Here is a 24,147-nt window from a genome sequence, read left to right on the forward strand (position 1 = left end):
GAGGATACCAGGGAAGGATTCTGTGAGGAATACCAGGGTATTCTGTGAGGATACCAGGGAAGCTGTGCAGTCTCTTTTTCTGGAGAAATTCCACACCTGCCCAGACATGACCCAGTGCAGCCTGCTGTAGGAGAGCCTGCTGCAGCCGGGGCTGGACTGGGTGATCTCCCCAGGGCCCTTCCAACCCTGACCAGGCTGTGATGCTGCGACCCTGTGACTCACCGCTGCCTGGAAGTAATGCCCATCAGATGCAGCAGGGGTGAACAAAAGCCTGGCAGTGAGTGTAGTCTGCAAAATCGTCTGGCAGCGCGGGGAGGAGCGGGGAACCCCATCACCACCTCAGCTCATGGCTGACACCAGCACGGCAGCGAAACCCTCAGCATCCTTCTGAGATCCCCACAGTGGGCATGGCTGGCCCTGAGAAGGGAGGACGGAGGTGGCCCTTCTCACTGCTACTTCAGGTAGGAACTTTTTCATGCCCAAAGCATCTTCAGGACATGGATGTGTATGAAGGACTCCTGCCTAGCAACGCCTGAAGGAATAGCAAGGAGCTGGTATAGCAGTGTCAGCAACTCACACCGGGATCCACCAGGAATTTTCTCCACTAAAAAGCTGAAAAAGTGAATTTGCTTCAACCTGGAGTTGTTCACTCACGAGCAGTCTGGAGCTGTATGTTTGGACTCAGCGGCAGGCAAGGACGTTGGGCATCTATCTGTTCTTTAAAGTAAGAGGAGCTGATAAAACCACATGCACCCACCAAGGGTGCAGGCCACTAGTCAGGAAGTATTTGGGACATCGCAAGCATTTTCTCACTTTTTCCTGGGGACTTGACCAGAATAGTACAAAACAGCAAACCAAAGGAGGAGGAGAGCAGGACCTGAGGAATTTGACCATTCCTTCCAGGCTAGTTCAAAAATACTCTGAACCACAAGTTATTGGCGCCTTCTGCTCCCAATGTGTTAGCCCAAAATAAATCTGCTCCATTGCTTTTTTTGCTTTCAAAATCCTATCGCTAGATGCAACCATCCAAGTCTGGATCCCAATATGTTAGCCCAAAATAAATCTGCTCCATTGCTTTTTTTGCTTTCAAAATCCTATCACTAGATGCAACCATCCAAGTCTGGATCACCAGATAAACAGGACCTCTTTTGTTCTGCGCCACCCTACCCGGCAGCTGGCAAAGTGACTGTCCCCAGCACAGATGTTCCCTGTTAAACCAGAAATGGTCATTTTTTTAGAATGCTACTTCTACAAAGACACTAAATACTCATCCTTTTATTCCATTGCTATAAAACGGAATTGCTCACCAAATTAAAAGCTCCAAAATCTAAGCAGCATTTAGGATTCTCATGGAAATACTTCCTGTCTTACAGCTTCATTGCTAATTAGAAGATTAATTAGGAGAAAATAATAACCATCTGGAGCTATCCTCAGTAGCATCCAGCAGCTTGGGAAGTCTGGTACCTTCTCCCTGACCTGTACAAAGAGTTTGCTCGTGTCCGTCTGCCACACTATCGATGCCCGTTCGCTCACAGTCAGGGATGGGGGAAAGGTGGAAGATGTGAAATGTAGTGAAAGGATGTGGGAGGAGGGGGAGAAAAAGACTTTGAAGAAGGAAAGAAATAAACATTAGGATACCTCAGAAGATGGTGTACTCAGTTTTGAATTCTTAATTCCCCAAGAAGAATTTAACATTAATGGGCTTTAACGTGAACTTCTCAGAGCAGCTCCACCTTGATGTGCAATCCTATACAGGACTCTCCCATTAATTAATATTCACATACTAATATTATCACACTACCCATTAATAAATATTCCTGAACAGCAGTGGTTATTGGGTTGAAGCATCTCTTTCAAATGCAAGATGATGCCGAGGGCGAACCACCCATTCCCCCAGTTCCTCAGCCCCACATCAGGGCTGGAAGCTCAAAGGAAGCCCAGATATTTACAGACGCTGCCATGAATGCCAAGGGGTTGTGAAGCTCATGAAACCAGATTTTTTGTCTCCCAAAGACAATGGCATTGTTTTCTCTTTTTGGTTAAATTTAAATGATTAATTAGCTGAAGCTGTCAAATTCTCATGGAAACTTGGCAGTTTGGGAAAAGGCTTTTCCAGCTGTTTGAAAGGTGCGGATTGCAGGGATGCTGTAAGTGTTCCCCGAAGTCAGCTGTCAGAGACACCGCTCACAGATCGCTTACAAACCTCTTCCTTCACTCCGTGGTTTGTAAACTTGTGCTCTAATTTTTTTTTTTTCTTTAAAAAAAGTGTAATAAAAGTCCCGTCCCAAATGACCCAAATCCACTTAGAGCAGCCTGCCGCAGCAGGGAGCCAACCCGTGGTCCATCCCAGCTCTCCCCCTCCCTACAACCCTTGGGTCACCCCAAATCTCCCCCCTCGTGCTCCCTGGAGGGTCGCAATCCCCCCCTGCCTCAAGCCACGGCCTGATGCTGAACAAGCAAAGCCCTCTGCAAAGAGCAAAGCGGCAGGCCCTTGCATCTTGGCTTGGTTAATAAATGAAGCTTTAAAAGAAAATAAGAACCAAACAAGCCCGCCCTCATCCTCCTCTTCATGCACTCCTTATGGGGAAAACAAAAGCAAAAAAAAAAAAAAGGATTAAATGTGAAAAGCGCAGACTGCTCAGAGCAACATGTCTGAGGACATATTTTTAACTTTCATCCTGGGGGAAAAAAAAAACAAAGAAGGAAAACCAGGCTGTTGGTGGAAATACTCGAGGAGCCTCTGCTCTGCCTGTGCAGTGAGGGCAGTGGAAACCCATTTTCTGCTTTGCAGGCAAAGCATGGTGCTGGGTCCTGCTTCCCGATGTCCTGCCCGGGCTGGGGACAGGACGGCTGCGTCTGTCACTGCAGGCTGGGCAAATCTCACAGCAAACATCAAAATGATGTGTCAAGCTCAGTTTGCTTTTTTTTTTTTTTTTTTTTTTTCCCCCCTGTTTTAAATGACTGACTTACACATGCCCACGAGCGGCATGCACAGCACGACAAGGCAACATAAAACGCAAAACGCTGCCGTGGTTCAGTGTCTAAAACAATTAGAGTCACAGCTGCTCGGTACTGATTGAATTATTGGGGTTTTTTTTCCCTCTTAGTCAAAACATTATCTGGTGAAATTCCCTCCGTCACAGACATTAATTCATGCCAGTTATCTTGGTACTGAACCCAATAAATTATAGTTGGCTGGAGCACATCTCCTGGAGAAACATCCGTCCCTGATTTGAAGGCATCAGGCGACAGAGAAGTCAGTGTTTCCCTGGGAAATTTGTCACAGAGTTTGTCACTTAAAAATTCATGACTGTTTGGATGTACCTGCAGGGCCTGAGCCAAAGGGATATGCCTGTCCCCAGCATCCCCTCCCAGAGGAGTGGACCACCACCATCAAACCGCCTCCGACAGCCCTGGGTCTGGTTCTGCTTCTTTATTTAGCCTCTATTTATCTTCATTTATTATTCTCCATTGCATAATGTTTGAATTTCTGCCTATTGCCCCAAAAGTGCTGTTGGCTTTTCCCTGCACTTTCTCCTGCCAGAGCTGTATTAACCGGCATCTTTGCCCCTCACCCCATACGCACGATGATCCCACACCCCGACCTAAGGGTCCCCCAGAGACCCCTCAGCCTTTTCGCATCTAGGAAATTCCTGACTTTTTAAGGGAATAACCCCTCCCGGCACAGCAGGCTCCCTGGGTGCATTGCGGAGAGGTTGCAAAGCTCATTTTGAGCCTTGAGTTATTTTGATTAAATGGAAAGAAATCAGGAGAGGAAGGTATGTCTAGCTGGTGATCCGGGAATGCAGGGATTAGGGAGGAACGGAGAAGCAACTATGCTTTTCACAGGATTTTTCAATCAATGGGACACTTAATCTCCTGCAAGGCAAATTCACTTGCAGTTAATTTATTCAAGATGGAACTGGATGAAGAAGCGATTAAGGAGGTTCAGGAAAGGGAGAGTTCTGTGGAAAACTTTAAATGGGATCGGAGCTCCTTGGAGGGAATGTGACAGAGGAACGGACTTTGAAATGTTTTTCTCCACATTGGCAACAGTGGAAAAAAATACCTAGTGGGAATCCAAGGACAGCCAGAAACTGAGGAGAAGTCAACGAGATGGTGGCACAGGGGGATGTGGTACCTGAAAATGCATCCTTGGTCTGACAGCAGCTTTAGTGCAGCTTCTAGCAAATCTTTTTATCAGCCTCTGGTCTTTTTTTTCATCTTTAGATATGAAACAGCTGCACTGAAGAGCAGAGGCAATGCAGGACGGCTCAGCTAATGGTGAGGGTCCCATCACCTTGCATGGGCAACAACGAGCAGACTGCTGCTCCGGCCACTGCTGCTCACCGTGAGCAGAGGAAACTCATGTGTTGGTGACCAAGGGCCACCACAAAACATACCTGGGACAAACAGCTGTGGCCAAGCACCAGGTGACCCCCAACACCGACTCACAGAAGGACTTTGAATTGATGGCTATTGCACTATTAAGCCCAGATCCATCCCTTAAGCAGTGCCCAAAGCCTGAGGAGGTGCAGCAGAACTATCAGAAGATGATAAACTGATTATTTTGGTCTGTTTATGGAATGGCCCCATGGGCCAGGGGCAGCCAGGAAGGGAGCTTGGGGCATCTGGGAGAGGAGCGCAGACTGGCAACGGGAAGAGGCGTTGGGTCTGGGAGCACCAAAAAACCACCCTGCTGTGTGCTGGATTAACAGTGTGTTAAATAATACCAATTAAATAATCCGAATTCAGCAAGCAGTTTTGAAAAAGCACGGTGCACAAAGCCAGGAGCGAGGCAAAGCTTTGCTTTCCCACCAGGCAGCAGCAAGATGCTTGACTCAGGCCAGGAGCCGGGGCCGGGATGTGCAGCAGGGGAGGAGGAGGAAGAGGATGGTTACAGCAGGGAAGTATTTGCACCATCTGTATTAAGTTTCCATTACCCTCAGCAAGGGACAATGTCCCCTGATGCTGTCACCCAGGAGAGGATGCTCTTCTCGGCTGTGGCTGTTTCACCCCCATCCTTCCCTGCTGCCTGTAACATCGTCGGGTCCCGATCTGCTCCTGATCACCTCCAGCCCTAGCACTGCTCCTGGGCCACCGTCCGTCACACAGCTCCGGAGGGCTCTTCTCCAGCAGCCAGCTTTGGGCTGATTCACGACCAACGAGCCATTTGGGCTCGTTATTTAGCGGTGGTTGCAGGGGAATATTTCACCTTTTGTAAGACTGTTTTGCCCGCTGAATACCGGATAAATCATCCCTTGGCAGAAGCATTCCCGGTGGAGGCATTAAAGCCTACTGCTCACTCCCGAGTCTCCATATGCTCCCCATATTACCCCAATTAAAAGACAACCTACTAACGACAGAGCAGTTGCAGTACTCCATCTACATATTGGGAGTTTTAGGGAATTTCCCTCCTAAGATGTAGCTTTGAGGTTTGGGTCCCACTGACCTTGCAATGCCCAGCACAGACAACCAGACCTGCTCCGGGACATGAGCTTTGTCCCCATCCCTGTCCCCTCTTGCTCCCGCGCGGGACTGCCTGCAGGAGGCTGTCCATCTGCCACTGACACACACGAGCACCTTCGGTGGTTATTTTTTTTAAAGGTTGATCAATGTTTTCTCTGCTTTATAACAAACCCTCTCATCACAAAAACAAAACATAAACACGACTGTAATTTCCCCAGCTGTTCCGTGCGCCGGGGTGAGCTGGGAATGGATGCTCCTAATTACACAGCCCGTTCCCACAGCCCGTCTGCAAACCCCTCCCGTGGCTGGGCAGCACCCGGCGGGACATGCTCCCCCCATGCTGAGCAGCCACGTCACGGGAACGGCCCCGAGGGGACCCGGCACCAGGACATGGATGCACAGCAGGGTCCGAGCCCCACGAGCTGCTTCAGCAATTACGCAGCCGTGGCAGTAAGCAAAATCACCAGCGCTCTCCTTAAAATAGCGATGACGGGCGTGTTGCAAAACATGTCTGAGGAACTCGCAGAATATTGTGGTCAGCAGTAATGATACTTTCTTATTTTCCCTCGTGTAATTTTTTCCCTTTTGCTCAGGGATATTGTAATAAAGAGGTGTTCACGGGCGAGGCCCATCAGTGATTCTTGGCCCAGCCGTGGGTTTCCACTGAGGCGTTTGGAGTTGTTGGTCAGTGCTCCCCATAGACTGCACGTGTCCATCAGGACTCGTGCGATCTCTGGTTTTCTTCTGGAGGTTTCCAAAGCAAACACTAATCTGCGACTCCAGTTCTTGCCAGGTGCCTCTTGCTTTCCCCAGTCACCCATTATCACCAGTTAACAGTGTATGGGGGGGTTCCCCCACCCATGCATTTCTGCGTTGGAGGCACCGGTAGCTCACCAGCTCCAATATCACAGCTCCATCCAACCGCACTTCGGTGCTCTGAGACCAGGGCACCAAGCCCCCAGCCCTAGATAATGAAGGTGTGATTGTAAAGTTCTTGTAATGGCCGAATAATATGGGGTGGGAAGGGGCAAGACCCCCTTCCTCCATAAAGATCTTCATCAATGAGGCTATAGATACTTTGCTGCACACGTGTATTGTGGTGGCACAGGCAGGACTTGGTGTCCACCCACCTCCAGCATCCCCTGGTCTCACCATGACAGAGGCATTGGGATCTTAGAGCTGTGCCTGGATGCTCATGCTATAGTGCAACGAGGATGCTTTTAAAAATACCAAGGACACAATTTTCCTCTGTGCACCAAGGGTCTGGCTGCTGAAGCTTGTGCTCCTCCAGCTCTTTCTAAATATCCCAGTGCACCTCAGAGGGGGAAGCCCAGCCATGCTCTTGCTGCAGCAGTTTGGAAAGCCTGAGCAAAGCCACAGGGTTGGGGCATAGGAAATTTTCAGGTTCTTGAGGTGAGGAAGGCACGATGGGAGATGCTGAGATGCCCGGGAGCCCTGAAGCTGCGAGGCAGCTGCTCTCCACTGGCTGGGTTTGGCGTGTAGCCCAAATCCCCATTTCTGCATGTGCTTCCCGTTGGGTCCCTTGCTCAAAAAAACAATGAGCACAGTTCTGTTTTGTTGCTGGACAGGGTGGCAAACCTTTTCCTTCCTCTTCTTGGTTGGTAGAAAGCTTAAGGAGTGTCACTGGAGTGTAGCCTGGGTTTGTCTGCAAGGGGACCATCCTCCTGCGAGCCCCTCTCTTCTGCAAGCCCTACAGCGAGTAACACGAGACCTCATCTGTTTTTCCAATTAGACTAAAAGTTTTCTTAAAAAAACAACAACAAAACAAACCCCAAAATGAAAGGGCCTAACCTTGCAGCTGATGCAAACCAACCCCAGAGTCTGTAATAGCCACACTGCTTTATGGCAAGGAAGATCTGCCCCAGGGATGTCAGATGTCCCATGTTCTCCAAGGCACCCAGGGAAGGTGTCAGGCAAGGATGGATCAACCTGTGGAGCATCCCCAAAGAACCCAGCAACACTAATAACAGAGCCTACAGGATTTTCTGGAAGAAAAGACCATACTGTGCCAAAAAATGGACAATCCCCTAACACAGGAGATGGGGTGGGTGGCTATAGCATCTCGCACGCTGCCGCCAGCCTGTTGCCTGCAGCCCCGGCATGGTGGGAGGGAGAGCTGGGAGCAGACATTATCCCCGCGATGGAGGAATGCTTTACAGTTATGTACCCTTTCACCAAAATAATCCAAGCACTCGGGTACCGGCCAAACCACAGGAGAATTACAGCCAAGAAAGCCTCTCGCAGTAGTAGGGAAATAGCAAACCCTTTAACTGTTTTTCCAGATCAGCACAATTATAACTTTAAATCCACTGAGCAGATTTTTCTCTCTCCTGCCTCCTCCTTTTCCCTTTGGCTGTGCTCAGACTGGAAACGTCACGTCTGTGCCTGGAGCGGCCACGGGGAGGGGGGCTCAGGGCTGCCCCCCACCAGACACCCTTCAAAGTGGGGGTCAGCCCTGGGGTGCTTGCAAGGATGGGCTCCTGCTGAGGGCAGTGGGGAGCTGTGCACAGGGTGGGCTCAAGGGGGCCAGACCCTGCACTGAGGCTTCACAGCACCCCTTTGCTGCAAAGTGGGGTCGGGGCAGCGTGAGATACAAGCTCAGGAGGGAGAGAGCAGCCAGAGAGCACCCAGCATCCCAGACGCCAGACCCTCAGCCCTTGAAGCCCATCCAGCTAGACCTACTAGACCTACTCCACAGCCATGCCACCTTGCCAGCAGCATCAGCAAAGCCCTGGCCTCAGCCAGCTCGGGAATGCTGTATTTATTATTTTTATGGCTTCTGAAGGCTAATGGATGTTTATTCCCAGGGCTTTCCTTCCACAGCCAGTTCTTCTCAAGCTTCATTTTTTGCATAGCTGGAAGCTTTCAATCCACAGACACAAGCTGGCGTGGGGCAGCAGTCCCAGCACATGCTGCGTGGAGCATCACGGCTGCTGCTGTCTGTGCTGCAGAGGCACAACTCACCTCCCAGGGCCCTTTCCCTCTCCTGCTTCTGTACTGGGGTGTCTGGTGGCAATGGAAAGCCGAGGGTGGTTGGCATGTCCTCCAATACGCATATGGGAGGAGGGAATGGGTGCTGCTGTCCTTCCTTAAGGAGTGACACAGCTCCTGCTCGTGGGATGATGGGGAGCAATCAGGAAACGCAGCTGGGAGAGGGGAGACAAAAGATGAAGGGAACTTTTTTCCCTTTCCCCCTCATCTTGGGCCTCTAAGAACGTTTTTTCCCCTCAAACTCAATGTGATTACAGTTTGTGTTTGCCACAAACATCCATGTGCAGCATGAGAAGAGCGTGCATGGAATGGGAGCTTCCACATTTGAGGGATATACATCCCACGTGCATTTGTGGAAACTCTGATGTTTGAACACCCTTATTTCACCCAAATAAATCCATCCACAGCAACAAACCTGCCTGGATCATGAGTCACACCTTAAATATCCCCAAAATGGCACAAACCAAAGTGTCACTTGGGACAGAGGAGCACCTCTAAGCCAACTCACCACTTCATGTCAACACCATAATCATCTTTGTCCTTACAGTAAGTCCCTGTCCTTCTACCAAAACTCCTGCCAGGTCACTTTGCCCCAAGCACAGCAGCATGGGGAAGGTCCCATTTTCCCCATGTTTCCCCCAAGATGCCAAGCCCTGGGGATGCTCAGACCCCATAACTCCAAGTATCGCCCTGGGAGCATTCCAGAGCAGCCGGTACACAGCCCCATTGCACGTCAGGATGAGTTTCGCTAGCCTGTTGTCATTTTTTCCATTCTTATACTTGGAGAAGGCACTTGGGTTGCACCTCCAGATTAATGAAAAAGGGAGAGAAAGTGTTTGAGAAAGAAGCCTGAAAGCCACTTGCTGCTCTGGAAGACAGCGAGCAGAGAAGAGCCACCCCACAGATCGATGAGCTTTTCAAGCAGTATATATCTCCAAGTGTTTTTTCCTCTGGAGTTTAATAAATTGAATTCTTTCCTTCCAGATTTTCCACTATCAGGGTTGCAGATACAGACCCCATGTGCAAATGGTCTGGCTCCTTCCTCAAAAGGTTAGAAAAAAAGGAAACAGTTGCAACTAAAAATATACCTAGAGAATATTATATATGTTTGTATACACTCAGATATGCCTTTACACACACATATATATGAAAGCTGCTTTGAAACTCTTTTTAAAACCATCCGCACTGGCCAGAAGCAGCATTAAAAGTCTCAGACTGAAGGATAGGTGCCAAAATCCTCAGATTCCACATTTGGTATTTGGCAGCCGGGTCTCTGCATGTTGTTAGAGCCATCACTCCTATACGAACCACACTTCTGAGATAACCATTTAGTTTCTCTGAACTCTTCTGCATTTTGGTGGGTTTTGTTCAACTCCACTGGGATGGCATTGAAGGATGGCTCATCTGGCTTCTGCCTTACCAGCAACTGGGGTTTCATCTCAGCATCTCCATTTCTTCTGCCTCCTGCCAGCTCCTGGGGTTGCCTGAGGCTCGGCACAATTATCATCCTGCTCCCTCTCTGTACATCCTTGGTTTATGCTATAGATGTTTTGTTTGTTCAGTCATTTATCCTTTAACCAGAGTGAGTCATGGTGGCTTCATTTTTTAACTGTGTACACATATTTAATAGACATTCTGTACTACATAATTGCATATTGAAATAGATGCTGTACTTATGTGTATACATACACTCGTTCTGTGCAGAGAACATCCATTTTTTTCATGCAGAAGAACCAAAAGAAGAGAAAACTAAGCTGTGTCCTGCCCGATGCTGGCAGGAGAGGTATGAGAAGGGCCAAAGTGAGCCAGAGCTGGTCTTTGCTCCAGTGTCCTGCTGGGAAAAGGGGGAAAAAAAATCTTCCCAATGGATGGGACACCAGCTGCCTCCGTACCCTGCAACCCCTGCCCAGGGGTGGGCGAGGACAGTCCTTCCCGGAGCAAGGCTCGGCTGCAGTTCCCCAAGGGTTTCCCACCAATGGCACCGATGGATGTCGTTTTGTCACTTGGGGAGCATGGTGGCACACAAGCACCTTGGAGCAGGGCGCCTATGTGCCGTTTACGTCCAGTTATGCTGCTCTCCTCCAAGGAGAGACTGTTGGCATGTTTAGGATGAAATGAGATATGCAAAAGGGATATACTCCAAAAGCAGGGAGGAATGCGGTGGCAAAGACACTCAGTTCCTGCTACTTATGTGCTTTGGAGAACCATGATCTCCAAACAGCCTTTCCTGGGCTTAGCCCTGACCTGGTAGACACCTTTGCAGAGCTAAAGCCTCTTGCGGGAGCCAGCACAAATACCACCAGATTTTTGGTGTTTTGGATCCATTCCTGATAGAAAATATTTCACAGGAGAGGTATGTGCAAATGAAGAGCTCACATGCTCTGAGGCATCAGATCAATGGCCCTGGAGAGCACGGTCCCTGTCCCACCATGTCACAGACACCCGCCCAGGAGCAGGTGAGGGATGGAGACACCAGGCTGGGCTGAGATTCCCTTAGAAACAAAACACACCGCTCTGCCCAGATGTGCTCCAGCATTGCATGGAGGGAGGTGAGGATGGAAGACTTCATGCCAAGCAGAGCAACATCATCCATTAACATCAGCCATCCCCACCCAGGTCTCAAGCAGGGGACTTCGCAGGAATTTGCTTTATTTACTGGAACTACTCGACAGCCACGTTTATGCTGTGTTCCAGTGGCTCTGGCCATGAGCAGTTGTGCTGTCAGACTGCCCAAAATTCTTTACCCCCTCCCCCAAAAAACATTTATTCGGGTAATTATCCATGTTCTTAAGTAAAGAAAGGGTGGAGGGCTGTCCCCTGTGCCAGATGTTTCTGGCTTGTTAAATATAAGCTGGCCAGTTGGGAAACAGTTCCATAATGCAGGTTCATGGACAGCAACGATGAAAAGGACCGTCTAGTTCCTGACATGGCCCCGGGCAGGGTCAGATCTAGGAGAAAGCTCCCTGACTGCTGCTCATGGACCACAGGGATGTCCCACTGCAAGGATGCTCTGGTACCTGGCATGGTCACACTTCTGGGGAGACTCAGCCAGCTGTGAGCAGTCCTGCACTTGGTCTTGAGCTGAAGCAGTGGAAAAGCTCATCACCACCGTGCAGATGTGAATCTCTGAACTTCAGAGGGAATGCTGGTTGCTAAAATGCCCCATTGCAGAGATGGGTCCTGAGCAGGTAGAGGCAGCTTCATGGGCTGCACCCCAGGCAACCCCCTCTGTTCCCAGCCCATCCCAGAGCAAACACTCCTGGCAGAAATCTGAACCTTATCCCACCATTCGAGGTTTATGAATATCAACTCAGGTCTGTGCTGGACAGTGGAAGGAAATGGTGACCTGGAGAGTGGAAGCATTAACACGGATTTAATTGCAGACAGGTCCCCGGGATGCAGCTGGCATCATTGGAGCCTGGACGGCCCTCATACAGCACAGGGGCCAGAGCATCACCATCACCCCATTAACTGGCTGCATGGTACCATTTGGGAAAAGCACGCAATCCTTGTGGGAAACCGGGGCTCGGAGCCAGCAGAAAGGCTCACCGCAGCGTGCCTGGGCAGCTGGCCCCAGCCTTCCATTAACCAGAAGGGAACGGCGCGCGGGCGCGTTCAGGCCATGCTGATGGCAGCTGCAGAGACCAAGGTTAAAGCCAAACCTCCCTACTGCTCCTTGCAGTGAAATATCAGCTCTGCCTGAGGACACAGGACAGGGTCCAGCCCTGCATCCCCCACCAGTGCCAGCAAAGGTCACGCAAAGGCAGCACAGGTCTGGTTTTTAGATCTCATGGGTATCCATCTGCATTAATTACATGTTTGCTTGCTGCCTTAAGCCTGGCTGTCATCCACCATTGGGGCAGATCCTTCAGCTCCTCAGTAATTGAGTTACGGGGAATTTCACAAGCTTTTGAGCTGCCCTTGTCACTGCAGCATTCAGATGTGCTCCTGGAGAGCACCAAGGATCTCTGCCAACATCTGTGCAGGATCCCTGCATGAGGATCAACCCTAGCAAGGAGCAAAACCTGCCAGGAAACCCAAAACCTGAACAAAGCCCAACTGAGTCTCATCTTGCACTACTGATGGATGCAGGCAGGTCTGAGCATTTCTGCAGACCATGGCTCTTTGGTGGAAACTATATAAAATGGGATGGCTTCAACCCAAAACTGAGATGGGTTTCCAGCAAGCATTAGAGGCCAAGGGGCCCTGGGGAACCATGAACCTGCCTGGAGCAAAGCCCTGAGCTCAGCACCTGCTGAGGTGCTGAGGCAGCCGGGCAGGAGCCAGAGCATGGTACCCTCCATACACACGCAGCTATCAAACCCAAAATACACCATTACCCCCCTGCCACCAAACCCCTCATTTTAAAGGGAAAGGATTTCTTTTGTCTACTTTGCCCAGGCTGGCTTGCTACCAGCATCACCAAGTGCAAACCTCACTTTCTGCCCACCCCAAACAGCACCGGTCAGATGGAGCAGGAGATATTTAGCATTTTGGGGAAGTTGCTTTAGATGCCAGCGCAGAGCTCACTTACCATTTCTTCCCCTCAATGTCATGCTGCTGCACTGTGTAGCCAAAAAACGCTTCCTTAGAGCCAGCTATGATTTTGGGCCTCCTGGTGTCAATGTTGAAGGTGTCACTGAACCCTGGGGAGAGACAAGAAGGATCCTGTCAGCCAAGGTGCTGAGATGGTAGGAGAAAACACTTTTTTGCTGTGGTCAGAGACTGAGCAGGTCACCCCAAAAGGCTGTGCAGTGTCTACCCATGGAGATATCCAAACCCCAACCAGACACAGCCCTGGACAACCTTCTCCAGCTGGCTCTGCCTGAGCAGGAGTTGGACTAGATGACCTTCAGAGGAGCCTCCAACCTCAACAATCCTGGTAATGCTGCTGCTCCCCCAAGTTGTATAACATGCCCCAGGAGGATTCTACGTGAAACAGGGTTGATTTTGCCCCATCACAGCATCTCTGTGGCACAGCACAGTCTCTGATGCAGACGAGGCTTTAAGCTCCAAAGCACACCAATCCCACTTCACCTGCAGCCACTCAGCACTCCTGTCCCCAGCAACGAGCCCCCAGGGAGCAGCCAGCCCCAGGGCTGCAGCTTTAAGCAGGTCATTTAGGGTTTAGAGGCCACAGCTGTGCAAGCCCTGGAGGACAGCCCCTTCCCCAGCCCAACTGCAAAGGGGCTTCACCTCAGCCGGCACCAATGTGCTCCTACAGGCTGCTGAGCTGCTGCCCACTGCTGATACCAAAGCAAAAGTGTGTTTCTGGTTTATAATAAAGGAAAAAATGTTTTTCTTCTGGGCTGCTATAAAATCAGCTGAAGCCAGGGCGGGCATGGGTAGGAGAAAGGAGAGCACACTCCTCCCCTCTGACATCTGCCCAAGCCCCCTGAGGTGGGTGATGCTGCCCTGCTTTGCTTCCCCAGCTGTGGAGCAGCAGCTGCTCGCAGTGGAGATGGCCACCACCACGTCCCCACATGGCCCAGTGGGGGCCACATGCTGAGGATACATACAAAATGTGTGGCCATGCCAAGTGTGCCTGGTCTGGAGCCCATCACCCAGCCCGGCTGTCCCCGTGGGCCACATCCTGCTGTCCCCAAGGGCTTTGCAGTACCAAAGAGCCAAAGCTGGGGCTCACTTTTCCTGTGCAAGCAAAAGCCGGTGTTGCTGAGGATTTGCTACAGAAAGGCAGCTCTGGGGGGCAATGTCCCTCAGGATGGGTGCTTAGAACTGGTAATTTTGGGGCTTAGTCCTCTCCCCAAGGCTGCTCTGGAGGATGCCCCTTCCTGCAGGACAGCAGGAGCAGTTTCCCTGGCCGTGGCATCCCTGCTCACAGCCCACATGCGTCAACCTTCAAGAGCAATTTGCTTGCCAGGGAGCAAATCCTGGGGGATTGGTCTGGCAGCCCAGGAGCCAGACCCTGCAGCAGGGTGTGCAGGTGGGGCATCAAGTCAATCTCCCCAGAACTGGGGTGTGTTTGGGCTGCTGGAGATGCCCCTTTGCATATCCATGGGTGCAGGAGCTGCTTCGAGTTGTGCCCGCAGACCCCATGGGTGCATTCAACGGAGAAATTGGCTGGAGGCGAAGACCACCCCTGGGCAGTGGGGGAAGGGCACTGTCTGTGCCAAGGAGCTCTGGCCTTGTGCTGCCTCTGTTACTGGGGGCTGCAGAATGCTGCAGCCGCCCGTGTCCCATGGTCCATGTCCCACAGCCAGCAGGCATCAGCCCACGATATCCCAGTGCACATCTTTATCCCCAAACACACACACTTTGGCTCAGGCCAGCAGCATGCTCAAACCTTCCATGGTTTGCATGGAGGGTGCATAGGTGCAAATGCTTCATGGATTCTAAAAGGAGGTATTTTTTTTCTTAATAATAGTATTATCCCCGTGGATTTGCTTAAGCATAGAGGAGCATGGCCCAGGTTCCAGCAAGGAGTGATCGTGTGGGACGGATACTGATAGCCAGGATATCGTGGCTCTCTGTTTGCCTTCAGGCAGAAAGTAGCTGCTGGATGGTCCGTGCAAATAAAAGATCTTGGCATCCTTATTAAGAACAGCTTTAAAAGCAGCAGAAGGATCACGTTTGGTATTTATAGGGGTATAGAGGGGTTGTCAACAGGAGAGGTTGGGAATGCTCCTTCCCAGGCAGAAAAATTCAGGATGGAAAGTGTTTTAATAGGTAGGAATGTTAGGGATAAACCTGATTTTTTTGCAGTCATAGGAACAAATCTGCAACATTGGCTCCTTAAGCAGAGAACTGCAGTCTTGCCAAGGAAAGCTGAGGTAAGGAGCTTTAAAATCCCTCAAAAAGAAATTCTAGAAAGCAGGGGGGGGAAAAGGGAGATGCGAGTGGGATGAGAGCCAGCATATTTTGTGGTAGATTGACCTTATTTAACACTACAAAACAAATTAAAACCTCGTCTAAGTTAGCTATTACCCAGTGGAGAAACAGAGACCAGGGCTGGCCATTGAGAGAAGTGATGGGCAAGGGGAGGGGGGTAGGTTGTGGGGAGCACCCTGGGGTGTCACACTGCCACCACCAGCGAGATGTGGTGACACCCTGGATCTGGCTGGAAGCTGGGGATCTTTTGGGGAGCAGGTTTTGTATTTTAAGCAAGGTTCAATTCCAGGTAATGCAGAAGCATCTTCACTTGGGTGCAGAGCCAATGTCAGAGAGGATGTGATGGGGTTTCTTCTGATTTTTTTTTCATTCAGCAGTTTCTCTGATGTTGCACTGCAGAGCTCCAGGCAGAGGTTTTTGGGGAGTGGGAACACTGGGACAGGTTGGGGACCCCCATCCCATGGCTCCTTGCATCATTGTGCAGCTGTAGCCTCCTGCAAAAGGCAGCCAGACTGGTCATGAAAAGCAACATAAACTCCCAAATAAATAGCAGGAATGCTTCATTAAGTGCAAAGGGCTCTGAACCAGGGGGGAGCAGGGAGAAGTGGTGCAAGGGGCTCATGCCCTGTGCCGGAGCATCCCACTCGCAGCAGGTAACGGAGAGCGGGGAAGGCGATGGGGCTGGAAAAACAAAATGATCTAGAAGCAAATTTCCAGGCAATGGATGGCAAAGAGAAGGAATTTCAGAAAGCCAACAGATGTGGGTGCATTCGAGGCAGAAAGAAAAAAACCCATATAATCAGAGAATATTTAAACTGGCTTCAACTAATGGGAGATTTTTGAGGGGTTGTCAAGGAGATTTAGCAACCCGAAGAACCGAGTCTCATTTTCTTGTCAGGAGTGACATCACTGTCATAAATAAGTGACCAAAAGCCACATGTTTTGCTTGTGAGTCTGCCAAGGCAGGAAGCCTCAAATACCTCCTTTCCGAACTGGAGCTTCTGTTGAGTCCAAACTTTTGATTCTTGTCAGGTCAAATATTGAGAAGAAAAAAAAATAAAACACATTTGAAAAACAATACTGGGAATAAAAGCCACCTTTCCTGCCAAAAAGAATAAAAATGAGTCCTCCTTGTAAGGGAAACCTCCGGGAGGGGGATGCTCTCAGGGTCCCAGCACCATCCTCCTGCCCGTACCTCTGCCTGCATCCTTTGGGCAGGCAATGGCCCTCACTGCCTGAGGATGCTGTAACGCAGGCTGGCAGTGTTTGCTGTGATGCCCTAACCCTGCTTCTGCTGCCTTGAGGGGTTTGGGGTTTTAGCTCGTTCCCTTTGCTCCAAACCTTTACAATTTAAGGAGATGTGAGCCAGGCAGTGGATTTCCTGCTTTTTTTTTTTTTTTTTTCTTTTGGACTGTGAGGAAAATGCAGTCAATATTTTTGAATGCATCGTGCAACTCCAGACAGAGTTTCTGGAGAGAAGCCGAGCCAACACGGGACAGTGACACAGCGAGGAAAAGCATCTCAAAGGCTGCGGCTGAGTCTGGCCCATGAGAACCTACGGCCGGATCTGCACCAGCTTTTCTGCTGAATTTCCCAGGGCAAAGGCAACTGGCCCACTGCTGGGCTGCTGCGGGTCCCCAGGGACAGCCCTGGAGGAGATATGGGATGTGGAGACACTACAGGTGACCCAAGGAAAAGGTTATGTGTGGGACACAAGAACAGCACGTGCCACACCAGGCTCTTGCTTTCTTGCAGGGACAAGCAAGCTGCTCACTGGAGGAGCCTGAGAGTGTGTGGTGGGGGGAAAGCTTACATCTGCCAAAAACCTGGAGCGTGCCGGGTTCAAGCAGCTCAGTCTGGCACTTTAAACTCTTTTTGCTGTTCTTGCTCCTTGCTTCTTCTCTCATTGCTCAAACCCATACAGGAGAGGTGCCCTCTGTGATGGAGCAGTGGGTCCATGGACCCCAGCATCACCGCTGTGACCCCTGTATTCTCAGCATCCCTGGGGATGCCACTAGGCACCCAGTGCTGGGCTGGGCTCCTGTGACCCCATCCCCACCACCACATGGGCTTTGGTGGCATCGGATGCTCCTCTGCAACCCATCTGCCATGTGCTTTATTTTCTTTTCTTAGGAATGAAATATTTAGTGTAACTGGAAAACCTTTAATCTTGATACAGGGTATTTGGGCAAAAGCTAGCATGTCACGAGAGGGAGCAGGGTGGGCCACATGTCCTCACACTTCCCTCTAGCTCTAATCCCCGTGAAACACTCTTTGCCAAATGAGATGCTGAAAGCACCCAGTTCCTCTCCAGGTTGCTATCTCAAAGCCAGCATTTGTCATCAGCTATTAGGAAACAACCCAGGGTTTGGTGGCTGCGGCAGCAGTGGATGGTGAGCCAGGGAATACTGAGGATGAACAGAGGATCAGTCATCGCGGGCTTGTGTGTTGTAACATTCCTGGTTACCCACAAAATCTTTGACAAACAGCCCTGGGGCATTAGATACACAAGTACCTTGTGCTTCCATAATTCCAGCTTTCTGGCCCCCCCAAAAGCCAGGGAGGAGCTGCCTGATGGCCACATTTTGCAGCACTAAGGAACTTGCTGATTATGCATCTGCAGCGCATTCATTAGCAATAATGCAAGCAGCATCAGGAATAACTAGCGGCAGGTCTCTGATCGCCCCTTTTCCAGGCAGCTGCCAGGAAAGCGATAGGCTGGGGGGGTTGGGGTCGGGGCACGGGAGCTCCATGCACCTCGTGGGGTGTTTATTAGATTTTCCCTGGCCAAACCTTGGTCAGTGGGTGGACAACTGGTAGGTGGGCAGGGGGTCCCACTCAACCCTACTGTGGGGGCTGTGCAACCCCCCAAAATTAAGTACCCACCATCAAAGCTTGGACTGGAGGCTCCCTTAGGAACCCACCTGGATAATCCCCAACACGCCCCATGGAGCAAACATGATGATACTGTTGGGTGACCCTTTAGAGAGGGAATGAGCTGACTGCTCTGGACAAGGAAACCAGTGAGGGCAAACAGATGCATGGTCTGATACAAGGGGAGTTATGGCATCTCAGCACATCTGCCCTGGATCCTTCTGGAAGTCACAGCTTCCCTGCCAGCAAACAGTGTCAACAAGCAACGGGGTCATCTGCTGCCACCGAAGGTGTTGCTTTTAACAAGCCATGGCTCAACACCCCTCAGCCGGGCTCTCCCGCTTTTGGCCCAGAACTGTGCCCTGCTTGCACCGAAGCCTCAGGGAAGAGGAGCTGGCGTGATCTGACATTTAGGGACTCCTTGGGTTGTCCCCCAGGGTGGGCTGTGCATGGAAACATAGCGCTGGGGTCCCCAACCCTGCACAGTGCTTGCTGGAAGGGGACCGGCTGCTGGCATCACCTGCCTCCTCCCTTGGCACTGAGTAGTCACCGGGCAATTGCCGGGGGTGCCACTGTGTCTCTGGGGACTCCCAACCCGTGGGATGGTGCAAGAGCAAGGACAGAGCCCATGTGCAGGAGGTTTCCCCAGGACCATCAGAAAGAGCTGGGGTGGTGGTGGGGTTCTCTCATGCAAAACACCCCAGGGTTTGTGCCAGGACAGGCAGCGCTGCCTGTGCAGCGAAGGGACCATCCCAAGGATGCACATCCCAGCCCAGCACCCTCAGCTCAGCCCAGGGTCTTGGGAGAGGTCCCACACAGCAAAAGTTACTTTTAGTCAGATGGGAAAACATCAGCATTAATCCTCAGGAAAATATATTGACCGGTAGCCACAACACATCCTGGTCTGGAGACCACCACAGAGCACTGGAAGAATTAACCCTTGTCGCCGGCACACAGCTCACGCTCGCTGCAGCAGGGCTGCCGCTGCCGACCACCCCAGGCATGGGCAGAAACCCCCGTGGGCAGAACCCCCGTGGGCAGAAACACTCACGTGGAGGATTTCTGCTCAGCTCAAGGTGGAGTTGCCGATTTACCACATCCCGCAACTACGCTTTGCAGTAACCATCCTATATCTACCAGCAGCACGTCTTTAAGGAGATTTCACTCCACGGGCTCGGTTGCCCACGTAAGCACGGCTGGGGCCGTGCCGCCATCTCTGTGCCGGAGCCATCGGCCGGCAGCTCCACGCAGGCAGCCCCGCGCCCCGCCAGGCTCGCCGCCGCCATGCAAGGCACACACACATGTTCCCTATTAAGCAAAGAAAGGCAGCTCCGCTGCGGCTTGCTTTAAAGGCTCAAGCAACTGTGCAATTAGAAAGGGGAAAAAATTAAAAGAAGTAAAAAAAAAACCAAACCAACCAACCACCCTGGTGTGCTTTTCCATCAGGGTGTTTAGAAATGTTCGCAGTGGCAGAAGCGCTGCAGGCTGGCAGGGAGGCGTGAGCCTGTGGCAGTGCTCCTGGGACCGGGAAAAAGCTCTTTTTCCCCCCTTTGCAGCACCGAGCCGTCCCAGTCCGGCTGCTCTGAGCCTGGGCTGCGTGCAGGGGGATGCCAGATGTAATTGCAGCAAAAATGACTACTGCTGGGGAGCCTCCTTCTGCAAGAAGAGAGCCTGAGCACACCAGCGAGGGGCCAGCAAGAAGCATAAACCCCCCCTCCCGCCCCAGCCCCCGCAGGTCTCGTCCCACACACACCGAGCTGTATGGGCGAAGCTGCGGGGTCGCCTCCTGAAACCAAATGCTTGCCTGAAACCTCTCTCAACTTATTTAACCCCGAGCAACTTTCCCTTGCGTGTGCGATGGGACAAACCACCTGTGGGTCACAAAAGTTAACTCCAGGTAAAAGGGTCTCGCTTTATTTTGGAGGGCTTTCCCCAACCCCCCCCCCCACACCACCACCACCATCTGATGCTCCAGAAAAACACTCACTAATCCTGCTCCAACAGCAGCCCAGCTGAGGAGGGGGACTGGGAGGACACCACGCTGCCCACCCACCTACCCACTCATTCCTGGGGAGCCCATCAAAGATCTCCATCCCTTTCAACTCCCCTTCGCCCGCTTCAAAGGCGCCCACCTCGCTCTTTCCATCCTGTTCCTGAAAAGACTTTTCCAACAGCCTTATTAACCTTGGGCTTTCTCCAGCACCTTTCCCAAATAAGCAAAAGTTACTCCCGGTTGCTTTCCCCTTGCCTGGGGAATTGGTGTGGGCGCAGGAGGGGGATCAGGCACTTACCCGGCAGGAGGCAGAGGGAGCAGGCGAGGAGCATCCCGCTGGGGAGGTCCATGGGAGCACCGGCTGCCCTGCTCCCCGGCCCCGAGCATCCGCGGGAGGCAGCCAGCTAGACTGGTAGCCTCACTCGGAGAGCCTTTCCTTATCCCCAGCCTTTCCCGGCTCCCTGACAGAAGGCGAGCATTGGGAGGGAGTGGGAGGGACGAGTGAAACTTGTAGGAGGTACAGCAGAAGAGGACGGCAGAGGGGACAGCCTTCACACGGCCACGGCACCCTTTAGGGATTGGCTTCCCAGCAGGGCCATCCAGCTAGGAACTTCAACCCCACCGCAGCACCCTGGTTTTCTCCCTGTGGCACCCCACTGGGGTCCCCCGGGGACCCCCTCATCCTGATGAGGGCTTGGTGATGGAAGGTCTGCACGGGGTCACCTCTGCTGGGTGCCACCTCCATTCAGGTGCCACTTTGGCATGGATGCCACCTCTGCTTGAATGTCACCTCTGCTTGAGTGCCACCTCTGCTCAGGCAGATGCCACCTAAGCTTGGTTGCTACATCTGCCCAGATGCCACCTCCAGCTGGGTACCACCTCCGCTTAGGTGCCACCTCCACACAGATGCCACCTCCAGGGTAGAAGAGAATGGGGCCAGAGCCCGTGGCACCAAGGAAGCTCTGTGATGCACCACGTAGCTCTGGGGCAGCTGGTCACAGCACCTACCCAGGCACGAGCATGTGTCTGCTGGCACAGGCACTCAGGAGAGTCTGGCTGGGAAGCAAACAGCAAAGGAGCAGGAGGAAAATTGCTAATGAGCATTTTCTTCCCCTCTGCCATGGCCATCCTTGGGCACAATGGGGTGCTCCTGCTGCACACAGCTCTTGGGCTGGTATCCCCAGTGCCCCTGTACCAGGCGCTGCTGTCATTTAGGGCTCCATCACTCTGAGCTTGGCTAAGCAGCCCAAAACACATGAAGTACATCAGCATCCCCAAGGCGGGACTTTCTCCATCCATCCTCTTCCTCCCTGGGCTGGGGACACCCCTTGGGGGAGAGGCCTGGGAGGCAGCTCCAGCAGGAGCTCAGCTCCAACCATGGCAAGGCTTTAGGGCTGGGACACCGTTGACTTGCTTCCACTTCTTCCATATAGAAAAGATAAATCCAGTCTTTGGTTTATAGAGTAGATGTGACCCAGGAGGTCCTTCCCCACCTGCCCCCCAACCCAAGCCCTGGTTGCGAATGGGAGTATCTCCACCTGCAGCTGCTACCTGCAGCAAGCAAGCTTGGCGAGGCCGACCTCACAGCCAGGAGAAAAGCAAAGCCAGAACGCTCTGCCTGCTGCAACCACTGCTGTGGTGCCAGCTCCTCTCCCCTTGAAGCAGAAAAGCAAGTCAAGGTCCCTGATGGGACTTTTGTCCCTCTTCCCACCCAGCAGAGAATGGAAATCTTTTGAGATGGGTCCAAACGCCAACGTCTCTGTCTACCGAGCGTCTGTCAGACAGTCTGGGGTCTGTGGGAGGGAGGGAAGCTCTGCTCGAGACACTCCTAGATGAAACAGTGTCTGGGAGATCCAGTTTCTTTTCATTCTCCCCATTTCCCTCCTGAAAATATACGTTTGGGGTCTGCAGGCGGGAGAGGACACATGTCTGGAACGGAGATCAAAGCAGCAGTAGGATCCAAAACCGGCACAGAGATGTGGATGCTCTTTAGCTTGTTTGTACAGTGCTCTTTCCACCAGCAAAATGCGGCTTGACAGATATTTTCAGTTCCTAACTACATTTTCCAGCTGTTTTTCTCGTATATAACTCTGGAGTAAAAAGCAGCATTTCAGGGGACAGCAGCAACTGAAAGGAACAAAATGCATTTCTGGTTTGGTGAAAGTTAAAAAGGATTTTTTTAGGGAATAAAGGGAAATATTAAAAAGCTTGGGTGGGAAGCTCAGATGAGGTTTAAAATAGAGTAACCAGAGCACAGAGGGAGGGACCCCTGAGAAGTGGATGCTCCGAGCAGGAGTCACAGCCTCGCTGCTCCTGCTCCCAGCCCTGGGCTGCCGACAGGGCATGCGAGGGGAAATCCCCTGCTGGGAGCTAAAGTCTCCCAGGCAGTTGGAGCCAAGCCAGTTTTTCATGGAAAAAAAAAGAAAAATAAATTACAAAAGGCCTGTATCATCTTGAAATTTGCGTCTCGCTTCAATTTTCGGAGAGGTTGTTTGGAAGCAAGTCACTGGAACCACCCGGCTTGAAGGGTTTTGGGAAATAGCACCAGAGAAAGGGTCCTGGGTCCCGTGTTAACCCTCCCGCCCCAAACAGAGCAAGCAGGGTCTCAAGCACCACATTTCAGAAGTTAAAACTCTCCACGGAAAACCAAACAGCAGCAGCTGCCTCCTGCCTTGAACTCCCCAACCTGGAAACCAGAGGAAAGTCGGATTTACAGGGATCCACTTCTCCACTCCTGCCAGGGGACCGACCTGAGAGTTTCTCTGCACCCACCACAGTTCCCGTGAAGCAAAACAATGGGAGACACCCCCCCACCACCAGCTGCGTGGGGCCCACCAGCGGCCCCCCCGGACCCCTTCTGCTGTGTCTCTCCTTGCTAGTTGTCTGCGAGCAGCCTGCAGGTCCCTGGGGGTTTCTCATTAGTCTAGATTGGACCCGACTGGGGTAGCAGGGGAGCGGGGTCTTACTTGACTCATCTTCTGCAAGACTCTTTTTAACTAGACGGTCACCCACGTGGCTGCAGACCCCTCCTCTGCCGAGTTCTCAGTGCTCGCCCTCAGACATCTTAATGAAACCGAGCGAGAAGTGACAAGAGTTCAAAGGAGAAGAGCTGTGCTGTGATGATACTGATGTAATACTTCCAAAATGTAAACAGCTGTCAGTGGAAGCGATGGATGGGAAAACAAACCCCAAGGAAATAATGGTATTTATAAGTGTTGCATCCTTAATATCTAAAAAGCCTACGGAAGATAATTTTCATTTATTAATCATATGATATTAATCCAGTAAAAAGCAAAAAAGCTGGGCACATATTAAGAGCTGCCTTCCCACTTCATTTTTGGATCCTGCTCCGATTTCAGTGCTGTTTCATCCAGCCCAGGCAATGCTTTCCAAAAAAATCTCTGCCTGCAGTGGCACGGAGCCGGGGGCAGCCAAGGAAACCCACACGTGCTGCCACAGGGTGAAACAAACTCAGGCAGCTGAAGGAGGGTTATTTTATTTATTTATCCACCCCTACTCCCACCCTCCCCATCTCCCAGCTGCTGACTGCACTGAATGCAGCAGCAAGGGGAGCAGTTTCACACATGAGCATCACGGGGGATGAGGACTGGCCGGCAGCATCGCTTCCTCGTGGGGCGAGCACACGCCAACCATCTCCAATAGAGACCGGCGCGGCTGCAAACAAACAGCCGGTCCCTGCGCAGGCGCTTGGAAGGGCGGTAGGAAAAGATTTGCTGCGAGCTCTTCCTGGCTCTCAGCAAGCCCTTGGGATTTTTTGCTTTATGTTGGGTTTTGCTGGGGGCTGTAGGGGTAAGGGGTGCTCAGAACCAGGATGCTGCGCTTTGCAGGTGTTTGCAGGATCCACCCCACCTGTTAATCAGGCATCCCACCATGCTGCAAAACAACCTGATGAGAGCAGCATCAAGCCCTCAGGGATCTCAGGCAGCCAG

The 24,147-nt window shown here is 51.7% G+C and overlaps 1 protein-coding gene across 3 annotated transcripts in view; it reads right to left on the bottom strand.

Moving 5' to 3' along the window:
• Positions 1 to 22,994, bottom strand: part of ITGA11 (integrin subunit alpha 11) — a 54,262-nt gene extending 31,268 nt beyond the window's left edge. Inside the window, exons 1-2 of one of the 3 annotated variants that reach the window (XM_080396933.1) lie at positions 20,496 to 22,991; positions 13,016 to 13,127 (exon numbers count right to left, since the gene is read on the bottom strand). In XM_080396933.1, the coding sequence (XP_080253059.1) occupies positions 13,016 to 13,127; positions 20,496 to 20,547 (164 nt within the window). In that variant the 5' untranslated portion in view covers positions 20,548 to 22,991. Of the gene's footprint in view, positions 1 to 13,015; positions 13,128 to 20,495 lie in introns of all 3 variants that reach the window. The other 2 variants (XM_080396932.1, XM_080396931.1) reach the window with 2 other exon arrangements.
• Positions 22,995 to 24,147: the final 1,153 nt, after the last annotated feature.

Source organism: Falco punctatus (genome assembly GCF_963210335.1).
Source record: "Falco punctatus genome assembly, chromosome: 7".
Lineage (NCBI taxonomy): Eukaryota > Metazoa > Chordata > Aves > Falconiformes > Falconidae > Falco > Falco punctatus.